Here is a 16,716-nt window from a genome sequence, read left to right as displayed (position 1 = left end):
GGGGATCAGGAGATGATGAGTCTCTGGGTGTGATACCATGTAGCGGCAGAGGAGTTATATGATGTGGATCAGGAGATGATGAGTCTCTGGGTGTGATACCATGTAGCGGTAGAGGAGGTATATGATGTGGATCAGGAGATGATGAGTCTCTGGGTGTGATACCATGTAGCGGCAGAGGAGTTATATGATGGGGATCAGGAGATGATGAGTCTCTGGGTGTGATACCATGTAGCGGTAGAGGATTTATGATGGGGATCAGGAGATGATGAGTCTCTGGGTGTGATACCATGTAGCGGCAGAGGAGTTATATGATGGGGATAGGAGATGATGAGTCTCTGGGTGTGATACCATGTAGCGGTAGAGGATTTATGATGGGGATCAGGAGATGAGTCTCTGGGTGTGATACCATGTAGCGGTAGAGGAGTTATATGATGGGGATCAGGAGATGATGAGTCTCTGGGTGTGATACCATGTAGCGGTAGAGGATTTATGATGGGGATAAGGCACTGATGAGTCTCTGGGTGTGATACCATGTAGCGGTAGAGGAGGTATATGATGGGGATCAGGAGATGATGAGTCTCTGGGTGTGATACCATGTAGCGGTAGAGGAGTTATATGATGGGGATCAGGAGATGATGAGTCTCTGGGTGTGATACCATGTAGCGGTAGAGGAGTATATGATGGGGATAAGGCACTGATGAGTCTCTGGGTGTGATACCATGTAGCGGTAGAGGAGTATATGATGGGGATCAGGAGATGATGAGTCTCTGGGTGTGATACCATGTAGCGGTAGAGGAGGTATATGATGGGGATCAGGAGATGATGAGTCTCTGGTGTAATACCATGTAGCGGTAGAGGAGTATATGATGGGGATCAGGAGATGATGAGTCTCTGGGTGTGATACCATGTAGCGGTAGAGGAGGTATATGATGGGGATCATGAGATGATGAGTCTCTGGGTGTGATATCGTGTAGCGGTAGAGGAGATATATGATGGGGATCAGGAGATGATGAGTCTCTGGGTGTGATACCATGTAGCGGTAGAGGAGTTATATGATGGGGATCAGGAGATGATGAGTGTCTGGGTGTGATACCATGTAGCGGTAGAGGAGTTATATGATGGGGATCAGGAGATGATGAGTGTCTGGGTGTGATACCATGTAGCGGTAGAGGAGTTATATGATGGGGATCAGGAGATGATGAGTCTCTGGGTGTGATACCATGTAGCGGTAGAGGATTTATGATGGGGATAAGGCACTGATGAGTCTCTGGGTGTGATACCATGTAGCGGTAGAGGAGTATATGATGGGGATAAGGCACTGATGAGTCTCTGGGTGTTATACCATGTAGCGGTAGAGGAGTTATATGATGTGGATCAGGAGATGATGAGTCTCTGGGTGTGATACCATGTAGCGGTAGAGGAGGTATATGATGGGGATCAGGAGATGATGAGTCTCTGGTGTAATACCATGTAGCGGTAGAGGAGTATATGATGGGGATCAGGAGATGATGAGTCTCTGGGTGTGATACCATGTATCACACCCAGAGGAGGTATATGATGGGGATCATGAGATGATGAGTCTCTGGGTGTGATATCGTGTAGCGGTAGAGGAGATATATGATGTGGATCAGGAGATGATGAGTCTCTGGTGTGATACCATGTAGCGGTAGAGGAGTTATATGATGGGGATCAGGAGATGATGAGTGTCTGGGTGTGATACCATGTAGCGGTAGAGGAGTTATATGATGGGGATCAGGAGATGATGAGTCTCTGGGTGTGATATCGTGTAGCGGTAGAGGAGATATATGATGTGGATCAGGAGATGATGAGTCTCTGGGTGTGATACCATGTAGCGGTAGAGGAGTTATATGATGGGGATCAGGAGATGATGAGTCTCTGGGTGTGATATCGTGTAGCGGTAGAGGAGATATATGATGTGGATCAGGAGATGATGAGTCTCTGGGTGTGATACCGTGTAGCGGTAGAGGAGTTATATGATGGGGATCAGGAGATGATGAGTGTCTGGGTGTGATACCATGTAGCTGTAGAGGAGTTATATGATGGGGATCAGGAGATGATGAGTCTCTGGGTGTTATACCATGTAGCGGTAGAGGATTTATGATGGGGATAAGGCACTGATGAGTCTCTGGGTGTGATACCATGTAGCGGTAGAGGAGGTATATGATGGGGATCAGGAGATGATGAGTCTCTGGGTGTGATACCATGTAGCGGTAGAGGAGTTATATGATGGGGATCAGGAGATGATGAGTCTCTGGGTGTGATACCATGTAGCGGTAGAGGAGTTATATGATGGGGATCAGGAGATGATGAGTCTCTGGGTGTGATACCATGTAGCGGTAGAGGAGTATATGATGGGGATAAGGCACTGATGAGTCTCTGGGTGTTATACCATGTAGCAGAGGAGGAGTTATATGATGGGGATCAGGCACTGATGAGTCTCTGGGTGTGATACCATGTAGCGGTACAGGAGTTATATGATGGGGATCAGGAGATGATGAGTCTCTGGGTGTGATACCATGTAGCGGTAGAGGAGTTATATGATGGGGATCAGGAGATGATGAGTCTCTGGGTGTGATACCATGTAGCGGTAGAGGAGTATATGATGGGGATCAGGAGATGATGAGTCTCTGGGTGTGATACCATGTAGCGGTAGAGGAGTTATATGATGGGGATCAGGAGATGATGAGTCTCTGGGTGTGATACCATGTAGTGGTAGAGGAGTTATATGATGGAGATCAGGAGATGATGAGTCTCTGGGTGTGATACCATGTAGCGGTAGAGGAGGTATATGATGGGGATCAGGAGATGATGAGTCTCTGGGTGTGATACCATGTAGCGGTAGAGGAGTATATGATGGGGATAAGGCACTGATGAGTCTCTGGGTGTGATACCATGTAGCGGTAGAGGAGGTATATGATGGGGATCAGGAGATGATGAGTCTCTGGTGTAATACCATGTAGCGGTAGAGGAGTATATGATGGGGATCAGGAGATGATGAGTCTCTGGGTGTGATACCATGTAGCGGTAGAGGAGTATATGATGGGGATAAGGCACTGATGAGTCTCTGGGTGTGATACCATGTAGCGGTAGAGGAGGTATATGATGGGGATCAGGAGATGATGAGTCTCTGGTGTAATACCATGTAGCGGTAGAGGAGGTATATGATGGGGATCAGGAGATGATGAGTCTCTGGGTGTGATACCATGTAGCGGTAGAGGAGTATATGATGGGGATAAGGCAATGATGAGTCTCTGGGTGTGATACCATGTAGCGGCAGAGGAGGTATATGATGGGGATAAGGCACTGATGAGTCTCTGGTGTAATACCATGTAGCGGTAGAGGAGGTATATGATGGGGATAAGGCACTGATGAGTCTCTGGGTGTGATACCATGTAGCGGTAGAGGAGTTATATGATGGGGATCAGGAGATGATGAGTCTCTGGTGTAATACCATGTAGCGGTAGAGGAGTTATATGATGGGGATCAGGAGATGATGAGTCTCTGGGTGTGATACCATGTAGCGGTAGAGGAGGTATATGATGGGGATCAGGAGATGATGAGTCTCTGGGTGTGATACCATGTAGCGGTAGAGGAGTATATGATGGGGATAAGGCACTGATGAGTCTCTGGGTGTTATACCATGTAGCAGAGGAGGAGTTATATGATGGGGATCAGGCACTGATGAGTCTCTGGGTGTGATACCATGTAGCGGTACAGGAGTTATATGATGGGGATCAGGAGATGATGAGTCTCTGGGTGTGATACCATGTAGCGGTAGAGGAGTTATATGATGGGGATCAGGAGATGATGAGTGTCTGGGTGTGATACCATGTAGCTGTAGAGGAGTTATATGATGGGGATCAGGAGATGATGAGTGTCTGGGTGTGATACCATGTAGCGGTAGAGGAGGTATATGATGTGGATCAGGAGATGATGAGTCTCTGGGTGTGATACCATGTAGCGGTAGAGGAGTTATATGATGGGGATCAGGAGAAGATGAGTCTCTGGGTGTGATACCATGTAGCGGTAGAGGAGTTATATGATGGGGATCAGGAGATGATGAGTCTCTGGGTGTGATACCATGTAGCGGTAGAGGAGTATATGATGGGGATCAGGAGATGATGAGTCTCTGGGTGTGATACCATGTTGCGGTAGAGGAGTATATGATGGGGATCAGGAGATGATGAGTCTCTGGGTGTGATACCATGTAGCGGCAGAGGAGTTATATGATGGGGATAAGGCACTGATGAGTCTCTGGGTGTGATACCATGTAGCGGTAGAAGAGGTATATGATGGGGATCAGGAGATGATGAGTCTCTGGGTGTGATACCATGTAGCGGTAGAAGAGGTATATGATGGGGATCAGGAGATGATGAGTCTCTGGGTATGATACCATGTAGCGGTAGAGGAGTAAATGATGGGGATCAGGAGATGATGAGTCTCTGGGTGTGATACCATGTAGTGGTACAGGAGTTATATGATGGGGATCAGGAGATGATGAGTCTCTGGGTGTGATACCATGTAGCGGCAGAGGAGTATATGATGGGGATAAGGCACTGATGAGTCTCTGGGTGTGATACCATGTAGCGGTAGAAGAGGTATATGATGGGGATCAGGAGATGATGAGTCTCTGGTGTAATACCATGTAGCGGTAGAGGAGTTATATGATGGGGATCAGGCACTGATGAGTCTCTGGGTGTTATACCATGTAGCGGTAGAGGAGTATATGATGGGGATAAGGCACTGATGAGTCTCTGGGTGTGATACCATGTAGCGGTAGAGGAGGTATATGATGGGGATCAGGAGATGATGAGTCTCTGGGTGTTATACCATGTAGCGGTAGAGGAGGTATATGATGGGGATCAGGAGATGATGAGTCTCTGGGTGTTATACCATGTAGCGGTAGAGGAGGTATATGATGGGGATCAGGCACTGATGAGTCTCTGGGTGTGATACCATGTAGCGGTAGAGGAGTATATGATGGGGATCAGGAGATGATGAGTCTCTGGGTGTTATACCATGTAGCGGTAGAGGAGGTATATGATGGGGATCAGGAGATGATGAGTCTCTGGGTGTTATACCATGTAGCGGTAGAGGAGGTATATGATGGGGATCAGGAGATGATGAGTCTCTGGGTGTTATACCATGTAGCGGTAGAGGAGGTATATGATGGGGATCAGGAGATGATGAGTCTCTGGGTGTTATACCATGTAGCGGTAGAGGAGGTATATGATGGGGATCAGGCACTGATGAGTCTCTGGGTGTGATACCATGTAGCGGTAGAGGAGTATATGATGGGGATCAGGAGATGATGAGTCTCTGGGTGTTATACCATGTAGCGGTAGAGGAGGTATATGATGGGGATCAGGAGATGATGAGTCTCTGGGTGTTATACCATGTAGCGGTAGAGGAGGTATATGATGGGGATCAGGAGATGATGAGTCTCTGGGTGTTATACCATGTAGCGGTAGAGGAGGTATATGATGGGGATCAGGAGATGATGAGTCTCTGGGTGTTATACCATGTAGCGGTAGAGGAGGTATATGATGGGGATCAGGCACTGATGAGTCTCTGGGTGTGATACCATGTAGCGGTAGAGGAGTATATGATGGGGATCAGGAGATGATGAGTCTCTGGGTGTTATACCATGTAGCGGTAGAGGAGGTATATGATGGGGATCAGGAGATGATGAGTCTCTGGGTGTAATACCATGTAGCGGTAGAGGAGGTATATGATGGGGATCAGGAGATGATGAGTCTCTGGGTGTTATACCATGTAGCGGTAGAAGAGGTATATGATGGGGATCAGGAGATGATGAGTCTCTGGTGTAATACCATGTAGCGGTAGAGGAGTTATATGATGGGGATCAGGCACTGATGAGTCTCTGGGTGTTATACCATGTAGCGGTAGAGGAGTATATGATGGGGATAAGGCACTGATGAGTCTCTGGGTGTTATACCATGTAGCGGTAGAGGAGTATATGATGGGGATCAGGAGATGATGAGTCTCTGGGTGTTATACCATGTAGTGGTACAGGAGTTATATGTTGGGGATAAGGCACTGATGAGTCTCTGGGTGTGATACCATGTAGCGGTAGAAGAGGTATATGATGGGGATCAGGAGATGATGAGTCTCTGGGTGTGATACCATGTAGCGGTAGAAGAGGTATATGATGGGGATCAGGAGATGATGAGTCTCTGGGTATGATACCATGTAGCGGTAGAGGAGTAAATGATGGGGATCAGGAGATGATGAGTCTCTGGGTGTGATACCATGTAGTGGTACAGGAGTTATATGATGGGGATCAGGAGATGATGAGTCTCTGGGTGTGATACCATGTAGCGGCAGAGGAGTATATGATGGGGATAAGGCACTGATGAGTCTCTGGGTGTGATACCATGTAGCGGTAGAAGAGGTATATGATGGGGATCAGGAGATGATGAGTCTCTGGTGTAATACCATGTAGCGGTAGAGGAGTTATATGATGGGAATCAGGCACTGATGAGTCTCTGGGTGTTATACCATGTAGCGGTAGAGGAGTATATGATGGGGATAAGGCACTGATGAGTCTCTGGGTGTGATACCATGTAGCGGTAGAGGAGGTATATGATGGGGATCAGGAGATGATGAGTCTCTGGGTGTTATACCATGTAGCGGTAGAGGAGGTATATGATGGGGATCAGGAGATGATGAGTCTCTGGGTGTTATACCATGTAGCGGTAGAGGAGGTATATGATGGGGATCAGGCACTGATGAGTCTCTGGGTGTGATACCATGTAGCGGTAGAGGAGTATATGATGGGGATCAGGAGATGATGAGTCTCTGGGTGTTATACCATGTAGCGGTAGAGGAGGTATATGATGGGGATCAGGAGATGATGAGTCTCTGGGTGTTATACCATGTAGCGGTAGAGGAGGTATATGATGGGGATCAGGAGATGATGAGTCTCTGGGTGTTATACCATGTAGCGGTAGAGGAGGTATATGATGGGGATCAGGAGATGATGAGTCTCTGGGTGTTATACCATGTAGCGGTAGAGGAGGTATATGATGGGGATCAGGCACTGATAAGTCTCTGGGTGTGATACCATGTAGCGGTAGAGGAGTATATGATGGGGATCAGGAGATGATGAGTCTCTGGGTGTTATACCATGTAGCGGTAGAGGAGGTATATGATGGGGATCAGGAGATGATGAGTCTCTGGGTGTAATACCATGTAGCGGTAGAGGAGGTATATGATGGGGATCAGGAGATGATGAGTCTCTGGGTGTTATACCATGTAGCGGTAGAAGAGGTATATGATGGGGATCAGGAGATGATGAGTCTCTGGTGTAATACCATGTAGCGGTAGAGGAGTTATATGATGGGGATCAGGCACTGATGAGTCTCTGGGTGTTATACCATGTAGCGGTAGAGGAGTATATGATGGGGATAAGGCACTGATGAGTCTCTGGGTGTTATACCATGTAGCGGTAGAGGAGTATATGATGGGGATCAGGAGATGATGAGTCTCTGGGTGTGATACCATGTAGCGGTAGAGGAGTTATATGATGGGGATCAGGAGATGATGAGTCTCTGGGTGTGATACCATGTAGCGGTAGAGGAGTTATATGATGGGGATCAGGCACTGATGAGTCTCTGGGTGTGATACCATGTAGCGATAGAGGAGTATATGATGGGGATCAGGAGATGATGAGTCTCTGGGTGTGATACCATGTAGCGGTAGAGGAGTTATATGATGGGGATCAGGCACTGATGAGTCTCTGGGTGTGATACCATGTAGCGATAGAGGAGTATATGATGGGGATCAGGAGATGATGAGTCTCTGGGTGTGATACCATGTAGCGATAGAGGAGTATATGATGGGGATAAGGCACTGATGAGTCTCTGGGTGTTATACCATGTAGCGGTAGAGGAGTATATGATGGGGATAAGGCACTGATGAGTCTCTGGGTGTGATACCATGTAGCGGTAGAGGAGTATATGATGGGGATAAGGCACTGATGAGTCTCTGGGTGTTATACCATGTATACCTTGTTCTGGGCCCTGTCCGGCTCTGAGCTGTCTGATGGTTCTAGTTATGTCTGACTGGAGACAGGAATATTTTGCTATTGAGTGACCCTTGTTAGGTGGTTGTGGCGAGTCAGGGTCACATCCGCTCCCGTCAGTCCCCCAAAATCGGCTCTGGAATGGAGATAGTGGCTTGAACCTGTTCCCGCAGCTTTGTGTCCCGGATGCTGCTTCTGCTATGGTATTATTAGGCTCCGTTCCTGGAAGTGTGGGTTCGATATTATAAGGCATAGGTGCTATTTACATCCACTCAGAGCTGCCTCCCCCAATCCTTCCAGACTCAGGCAGACATTCCTCTAACAAGTGCTGCTCTGATGTAATCTCATTATAGATCCCCTCGCCAACGAGCAATGAGACAATTGAGTGGAGAGCACTTACTCAAATATGGAGAGAACATACAAACTCCACACACACAAACCTCCGTCTGGGATGGAATCTAATATATATATGCTGTATATACGAATCGAATAATATAGGCTGTATATACTATGTGGAGATGTTCTAAATATATGTCATGGACGTGTAACGCAGAGATGATCTAGATCAGTAGACAGCCGCCGCGTGACCGCTCTCTTCTCTCTGGCAGAAATACAAGGACGTGGAGCCCACACTCAGCATCGAGGAGGTGGACGGGCTGGAGCTAGTCAGGAAGTTCTCGGAGGAGATGGAGAGCATGCTGCGGAGGAAGGTGGAGGCTGTGGAGGTAGGTTTAGGAAGGGAGGCTGCTTGGAAAGGTGAAGGCTGTGGAGGTAGTTGGAGGCTGCTGGGAAAAGTGGGGGCTGCGGAAGAAGGTGTAATTGGGCGGATGCTGCTGACAAAGGTAGGAGGTAGGTGGAGGCTCCTGAGGAAGGTGGAGTTATGTGGAGGCTGCTGGGGAGAGCAGAGGTAGGTGGAGGCTGCGGAAGAAGGTGGAGGCTGCTGGAGAAATTGCAGACAGTAGGTGTAGGCTGCTGGGGAAGGTGGAGGTAGGTAGAGGCTCCTGAGGAAGGTGGAGTTATGTGGAGGCTGCTGGGGAAAGCAGAGGTAGGTGTAGGCTGCTGGGGAAGGTGGAGGTAGGTAGATTCTCCTGAGGTAGGTGGAGTTATGTGGAGGCTGCTGGGGAAGGTGGAGGTAGGTGTAGGCTGCTGGGGAAGGTGGAGGTAGGTAGAGGCTCCTGAGGAAGGTGGAGTTATGTGGAGGCTGCTGGGGAAAGCAGAGGTAGGTGTAGGCTGCTGGGGAAGGTGGAGGTAGGTGTAGGCTGCTGGGAAAGGTGAGGACAGTGGGTGGAGGGAGTCAGAGGCTGTGCAGTTGGATGCTGCAGAGGAAGGTGGAGGTTGTAGATGTAAGTGGAGGAATATGGAGGCTGAAGCAGGTGGACGCTGTGTTGTAGGATGGAGGGAAGTTTAGAGTACACTATAGGTTGGTGGAAGCTGGGGAGGTAGGTGCAGGTTGTACATGTGCTTGGAGGCTGAGGATAAAGGTACAGGTCGGTGGTCTCTGCTGCTGTAGGTGGAGACTGGGATATAGTAAGAGGCTAGATAGGAGGATGGAGGCTGCAGATTTGGGTGGGGGCTTCAGAGGTAGGTGGAGGCTGCAGAGGTAGTTATAGGAAGGTGGAGGTAGGTGGCGGCTGCTGGGAACGGTGGAGGCTGTAAGTGGAGGTAGGTAGAATCTGTAAATGTTGATGGATGTAGTTGGAGTCTGCAGTTATTTGGTGTCTGGTAAGGAAGATGGAACCTGCAGCATAAGGATTCTGGTGCTGGCGTGTCACCGCGTGGTCCCGTTGCTGGCGTGTCACCGCGTGGTCCCGTTGCTGGGGTGTCACAGAATGGTCCCGTTGCTGGCGTGTCACCGCATGGTCCCATTGCTGTCGTGTCACCGCGTGGTCCCGTTGCTGGCGTGTCACCGCGTGGTCCAGGTGCTGGCGTGTCACTGCGTGGTCCCGTAGCTGGCGTGTCAGCGCGTGGTCCCATTGCTGGCATGTCACCGCGTGGTCCCGTTGCTGGCGTGTCACCGCGTGGTCCCGTTGCTGGCGTGTCACCGCGTGGTCCAGGTGCTGGCGTGTCACCGTGTGGTCCCATTGCTGGCATGTCACCGTGTGGTCCCGTTGCTGGGATGTCACCGCGTGGTCCCGTTGCTGGCGTGTCACCGCGTGGTCCCGTTGCTGGCGTGTCACCGCGTGGTCCAGGTGCTGGCGTGTCACCGTGTGGTCCAGGTGCTGGGGTGTCACAGAATGGTCCCGTTGCTGGCGTGTCACCACGTGGTCCCGTTGCTGGCGTGTCACCGCGTGGTCCAGGTGCTGGCGTGTCACTGCGTGGTCCCGTAGCTGGCGTGTCAGCGGGTGGTCCCATTGCTGGCATGTCACCGCGTGGTCCCGTTGCTGGCGTGTCACCGCGTGGTCCAGGTGCTGGCGTGTCACCGTGTGGTCCAGGTGCTGGCATGTCACTGTGTGGTCCCATTGCTGGCATGTCACCGTGTGGTCCCGGTGCTGGGATGTCACCGCGTGGTCCAGGTGCTGGCATGTCATCGTGTGGTCCCGTTGCTGGGATGTCACAGTATGGTCCGAGTCCCAGTGTCACCTTACGATCTCTGTCCTCTTCTCGTTTTGTTTATGGTTCCTGTTCTCTCCCCAGAGGCTGGTGGAGGCTGCAGAGGACGCAGATCTGAACCATGACTTTAATACGTCACTGGAGGTGAGTCGGGGGGGGGGGGGGGGTGTCTGGTGCTACAGATGGGTCCCGCGGTGGGTTGTGGTGAGACGACCGCGCAGACTCCTGACCTGACGCTGGGTAAAGGTGGCCTGGATAAAAAATTATGAATTAAATGAATCATTCAAAGAATAAAAGATTCTGTAATAGTTTCATACTGTAGTTGACACTTTATACAAATTGTGCGCTACATAACACGGCGACAACAAAGAAACGATGAATTCAATCAGGAATTCAAGGGTCATATACCGTATCTCCATGTATGCAGGGGGGGTGGGGGGCTTATAGTGTGTGTGTATAGATATATAGTTTAGTCATACACGTTGCAGTATATTGGCACACGTTACCTGATGCCCTGACATGTTCTCAGCGTTTGCGTCTCCGTGTGTGTGCACTAATCACATGTGATCTCTCCGCAGTTTGAGTACTATAATTCGGTGCGTATTAATGAGAAAGACGAGAATGATAATTACGTGGAGCTTGGAAATGAATTCATCCTGGAAAACAACGAGCACTTCAATAACATGCGGGTGAATACGTCCCTCAGTAACATCCAGCTGCCCACTAACGTGTACAACAAAGGTTAGCGCCCTCTGCTGGAAGCTGTATGTAGCTGATTCCTGTGTCTCTGGCGCTCTTACTCTCCCCTTATCTGTGTCTCTGGCGCTCTTACTCTTCCCTTATCTGTGTCTCTGTCGCTCCCATTATCTGTGTCTCTATCGCTCTTACTCTTCCCTTATCTGTGTCTCTGTTGCTCCCGTTATCTGTGTCTCTGTCGCTCCTGCTACCTGTGTCTCTGTCGCACTTACTCTCCTGTTATCGGTGTCTCTGTCGCTCCCGTAATCTGTGTCTCTGTCGCTCTTACTCTCATGTTATCTGTGTCTCTGTCACTCTTTCTCTCCCGTTACCTGTGTCTGTCGCACTTACTCTCCTGTTTTCTGTCACACTTACTCTCCCGTCATATGTGTCTCTGTCGCTCCCGTTACCTGTGTCTCTGTCGCTCTTACTCTCCTGTCATCTGTGTCTCTGTTGCTCCCTACACTCCCGTTATCTGTCCCTCTGTCGCTCCCGTTATCTGTGTCTCTGTCCCTCTTACTCTCCTGTTATCTGTGTCTCTGTCCCTCTTACTCTCATGTTATCTGTGTCTGTCGCTCTTACTCTCCTGTTATCTGTGTCTCTGTCGCGCTTACTCTCCCATTACCTGTGTCTGTCGCACTTACTCTCCCGTCATCTGTGTCTGTCGCACTTACTCTCCCATCCTCTGTGTCTGTCGCTCCCGTTATCTGTGTCTGTCGCTCCCGTTATCTGTGTCTCTGTCGCTCCCGTTATCTGTCCCTCTTACTCTCATGTTATCTGTGTCTGTCGCTACCGTTATCTGTGTCTCTGTCCCTCTTACTCTCATGTTATCTGTGTCTCTGTCCCTCTTACTCTCATGTTATCTGTGTCTGTCGCTCCCCTTATCTGTGTCTCTGTCGCTCTTACTCTCCCCTTATCTGTGTCTCTGTCGCTCTTACTCTCCCCTTATCTGTGTCTGTCGCTCTTACTCTCCTGTTATCTGTGTCTCTGTCGCTCTTACTCTCCCCTTATCTGTGTCTCTGTCGCTCTTACTCTCCCCTTATCTGTGTCTGTCGCTCTTACTCTCATGTTATCTGTGTCTCTGTCGCTCTTACTCTCCCCTTATCTGTGTCTGTCGCTCTTACTCTCCCGTTATCTGTCGCTCTTACTCTCCCGTCATCTGTGTCTCTGTCCCTCTTACTCTCCTGTTATCTGTGTCTCTGTCCCTCTTACTCTCCCGTTATCTGTGTCTCTGTCCCTCTTACTCTCCCCTTATCTGTGTCTGTCGCTCTTACTCTCCCGTTATCTGTCTCTGTTGCTCTTACGCTCATGTTATCTGTGTCTCTGTCGCTCCCGTTATCTGTGTCTCTGTCGTTCCCTACGCTCCCGTTATCTGTGTCTCTGTCCCTCTTACTCTCCCGTCATCTGTGTCTCTGTCGCTCTTACTCTCCCGTTACCTGTGTCTGTCGCACTTACTCTCCCGTCATCTGTGTCTCTGTTGCTCCCTATGCTCCCGTTACCTGTGTCTCTGTGGCTCCTGGTATCTGTGTCTCTGTTGCTCCCGTTATCTGTGTCTCTGTCGCTCTTACTCTCCCGTTATCTGTGTCTCTGTCCCTCTTACTCTCCTGTTATCTGTGTCTCTGTCGCTCTTACTCTCCCGTTATCTGTGTCTCTGTCGCTCTTACTCTCCCGTTATCTGTGTCTCTGTCGCTCTTACTCTCCCCTTATCTGTGTCTCTGTCCCTCTTACTCTCCCCTTATCTGTGTCTCTGTCGCTCTTACTCTCCCGTTATCTGTGTCTCTGTCGCTCTTACTCTCCCCTTATCTGTGTCTCTGTCCCTCTTACTCTCCCGTTATCTGTGTCTCTGTCCCTCTTACTCTCATGTTATCTGTGTCTGTCGCTCCCGTTATCTGTGTCTCTGTCCCTCTTACTCTCCTGTTATCTGTGTCTGTCGCTCTTACTCTCCCGTTATCTGTGTCTCTGTCCCTCCCATTATCTGTGTCTCTGTCGCTCCCTACGCTCCCGTTATCTGTGTCTCTGTCGCTCCCGTTATCTGTGTCTCTGTCGCTCCCGTTATCTGTGTCTGTCGCTCCCGTTATCTGTGTCTCTGTCCCTCCCATTATCTGTGTCTCTGTCGCTCCCGTTATCTGTGTCTCTGTCGCTCCCGTTATCTGTGTCTGTCGCTTCCGTTATCTGTGTCTCTGTCCCTCCCGTTATCTGTGTCTATGTCGCTCCCTACGCTCCCGTTATCTGTGTCTATGTCGCTCCCTATGCTCCCGTTATCTGTGTCTCTGTCCCTCCCATTATCTGTGTCTATGTCGCTCCCTATGCTCCCGTTATCTGTGTCTCTGTCTCTCCTGTTATCTGTGTCTGTCGCTCCCGTTATCTGTGTCTATGTCGCTCCCTACGCTCCCGTTATATGTGTCTCTGTCTCTCCCTACGCTCCTGTTATCTGTGTCTCTGTCGCTCCCGTTATCTGTGTCTCTGTCGTTCCCTACGCTCCCGTTATCTGTGTCTCTGTCGCTCCCGTTATCTGTGTCTCTGTCGCTCCCGTTATCTGTGTCTGTCGCTCCCGTTATCTGTGTCTCTGTCGCTCCCGTTATCTGTGTCTCTGTCGCTCCCGTTATCTGTGTCTCTGTCGTTCCCTACGCTCCCGTTATCTGTGTCTCTGTCGCTCCCGTTATCTGTGTCTCTGTCGCTCCCGTTATCTGTGTCTCTGTCGCTCCCTACGCTCCCGTTATCTGTGTCTATGTCGCTCCCTACGCTCCCGTTATATGTGTCTCTGTCGCTCCCGTTATCTGTGTCTCTGTCGCTCCCTACTCTCTCTTTATCTGTGTCTATGTCGCTCCCGTTATCTGTGTCTATGTCGCTCCCTACGCTCCCGTTATCTGTGTCTCTGTCGCTCCCGTTATCTGTGTCTCTGTGGCTCCCGTTATCTGTGTCTCTGTCGCTCCCGTTATCTGTGTCTCTGTGGCTCCCGTTATCTGTGTCTCTGTCGCTCCCGTTATCTGTGTCTCTGTGGCTCCCGTTATCTGTGTCTCTGTCGCTCCCGTTTTCTGTGTCTCTGTCGCTCCCGTTTTCTGTGTCTCTGTCGCTCCCGTTTTCTGTGTCTCTGTCGCTCCCGTTTTCTGTGTCTCTGTCGCTCCCGTTTTCTGTGTCTCAGTCGCTCCCGTTATCTGTGTCTCTGTCGCTCCCGTTATCTGTGTCTGTCGCTCCCGTTATCTGTGTCTCTGTCGCTCCCGTTATCTGTGTCTCTGTCGCTCCCGTTATCTGTGTCTCTGTCGCTCCCGTTATCTGTGTCTCTGTCGCTCCCGTTATCTGTGTCTCTGTCGCTCCCGTTTTCTGTGTCTCTGTCGCTCCCGTTATCTGTGTCTCTGTGGCTCCCGTTATCTGTGTCTCTGTCGCTCCCGTTATCTGTGTCTCTGTCGCTCCCGTTATCTGTGTCTCTGTCGCTCCCGTTTTCTGTGTCTCTGTCGCTCCCGTTTTCTGTGTCTCTGTCGCTCCCGTTTTCTGTTTCTCTGTCGCTCCCGTTATCTGTGTCTCTGTCGCTCCCGTTATCTGTGTCTCTGTCGCTCCCGTTTTCTGTTTCTCTGTGGCTCCCGTTATCTGTGTCTCTGTCGCTCCCGTTATCTGTGTCTCTGTCGCTCCCGTTATCTGTGTCCCTGTCGCTCCCTACGCTCCCGTTATCTGTGTCTATGTCGCTCCCTACGCTCCCGTTATCTGTGTCTCTGTCGCTCCCGTTATCTGTGTCCCTGTCGCTCCCTACGCTCCCGTTATCTGTGTCTATGTCGCTCCCTACGCTCCCGTTATCTGTGTCTCTGTTGCTTCCGTTTTCTGTGTCTCTGTCGCTCCCGTTATCTGTGTCTTACGCTCCCGTTATCTGTGTCTCTGTCGCTCCCGTTATCTGTGTCTCTGTCGCTCCCGTTATCTGTGTCTCTGTCGCTCCCGTTATCTGTGTCTGTCGCTCCCGTTATCTGTGTCTCTGTCGCTCCCTACTCTCCCTTTATCTGTGTCTCTGTCGCTCCCTACGCTCCCGTTATCTGTGTCTCTGTTGCTCCCTACTCTCCCGTTATCTGTGTCTCTGTCGCTCCCGTTATCTGTGTCTTACGCTCCCGTTATCTGTGTCTCTGTCGCTCCCGTTATCTGTGTCTTACGCTCCCGTTATCTGTGTCTCTGTCGCTCCCGTTATCTGTGTCTCTGTCGCTCCCTTTATCTGTGTGTCTCTGTCGCTCCCTACGCTCCCGTTATCTGTGTCTCTGTTGCTCCCTACGCTCCCATTATCGGTGTCTATGTCGCTCCCGTTATCTGTGTCTCTGTCGCTCCCTATGCTCCCGTTATCTGTGTCTCTGTCGCTCCCTATGCTCCCGTTATCTGTGTCTCTGTCGCTCCCGTTATCTGTGTCTCTCTCTCCCCACGCTCCCGTTATCTGTGTCTTACGCTCCCGTTATCTGTGTCTCTGTTGCTCTTACGCTCATGTTATCTTTGTCTCTGTCGCTCCCTATGCTCCCGTTATCTGTGTCTCTGTCGCTCCCTACTCTCCCGTTATCTGTGTCTCTGTCGCTCCCGTTATCTGTGTGTCTCTCTCTCTCTCCCTACGCTCCCGTTATCATTCTGATGTGTTGTTTCCTGCACCGTGACCCTCTGCTCGGATCTCCCTCCGCAGACCTGGATATTCTGAATGGGGTGTACATGTCGGAAGCGCTGAACCCCGTTTTTGTGGACAACTTCCACAGGGACCCACCCTCACCTGGCAGTATTTTGGCAGCTCCACCGGATTCTTCCGGCTTTATCCAGGTAATGAAGTTTATCTGTAATCGTAGGGATCACCCCACTCACCGACTACTGGCTGCTGACCGTTATGTTATAGGCACCATGCCCGCTATAGGGATCACCCCAGTCACCGACTACTGACTGCTGCCCGTTATGTTATAGGCACCATGCCCGCTATAGGGATCACCCCAGTCACCGACTACTGACTGCTGACCGGATTGTTATAGGCACCATGCCCTCTATAGGGATCACCCCAGTCACCGACTACTGACTGCTGCCCGTTATGTTATAGGCACCATGCCCGCTATAGGGATCACCCCAGCCACTGACTGCTGACTGTTATGTTATAGGCACCATGCCCGCTATAGGGATCACCCCAGCCACTGACTGCTGACTGTTATGTTATAGGCACCATGCCCTCTTTAGGGATCACCCCAGTCACTGACTACTGACCGTTATGTTATAGGCACCATGCCCCGCTATAGGGATTACCCCAGTCACTGACTACTGGCTGCTGACTTATGTTATAGGCACCATGCCCGCTATAGGGATCACCCCATTCACTGACTACTGACTGCTGACTTATGTTATAGGCACCATGCCCGCTATAAGGA

The 16,716-nt window shown here is 50.4% G+C and overlaps 1 protein-coding gene across 1 annotated transcript in view; it reads left to right on the top strand.

The window, feature by feature from the left end:
• Window positions 1-16,716, top strand: part of CACNA2D4 (calcium voltage-gated channel auxiliary subunit alpha2delta 4) — a 207,866-nt gene that overhangs the window by 29,163 nt on the left and 161,987 nt on the right. The window contains 5 exon segments of the mRNA XM_083180850.1: window positions 8,677-8,793; window positions 10,703-10,762; window positions 11,197-11,359; window positions 15,996-16,070; window positions 16,073-16,126. Coding sequence (XP_083036976.1) covers window positions 8,677-8,793; window positions 10,703-10,762; window positions 11,197-11,359; window positions 15,996-16,070; window positions 16,073-16,126 — 469 coding nt within the window.

Source organism: Crinia signifera, chromosome 4, assembly GCF_055691185.1.
Source record: "Crinia signifera chromosome 4, ASM5569118v1, whole genome shotgun sequence".
Lineage (NCBI taxonomy): Eukaryota > Metazoa > Chordata > Amphibia > Anura > Myobatrachidae > Crinia > Crinia signifera.
Note: the sequence above shows the minus strand (reverse complement) of the source record. Positions and strands in the feature narration are given on the sequence as shown.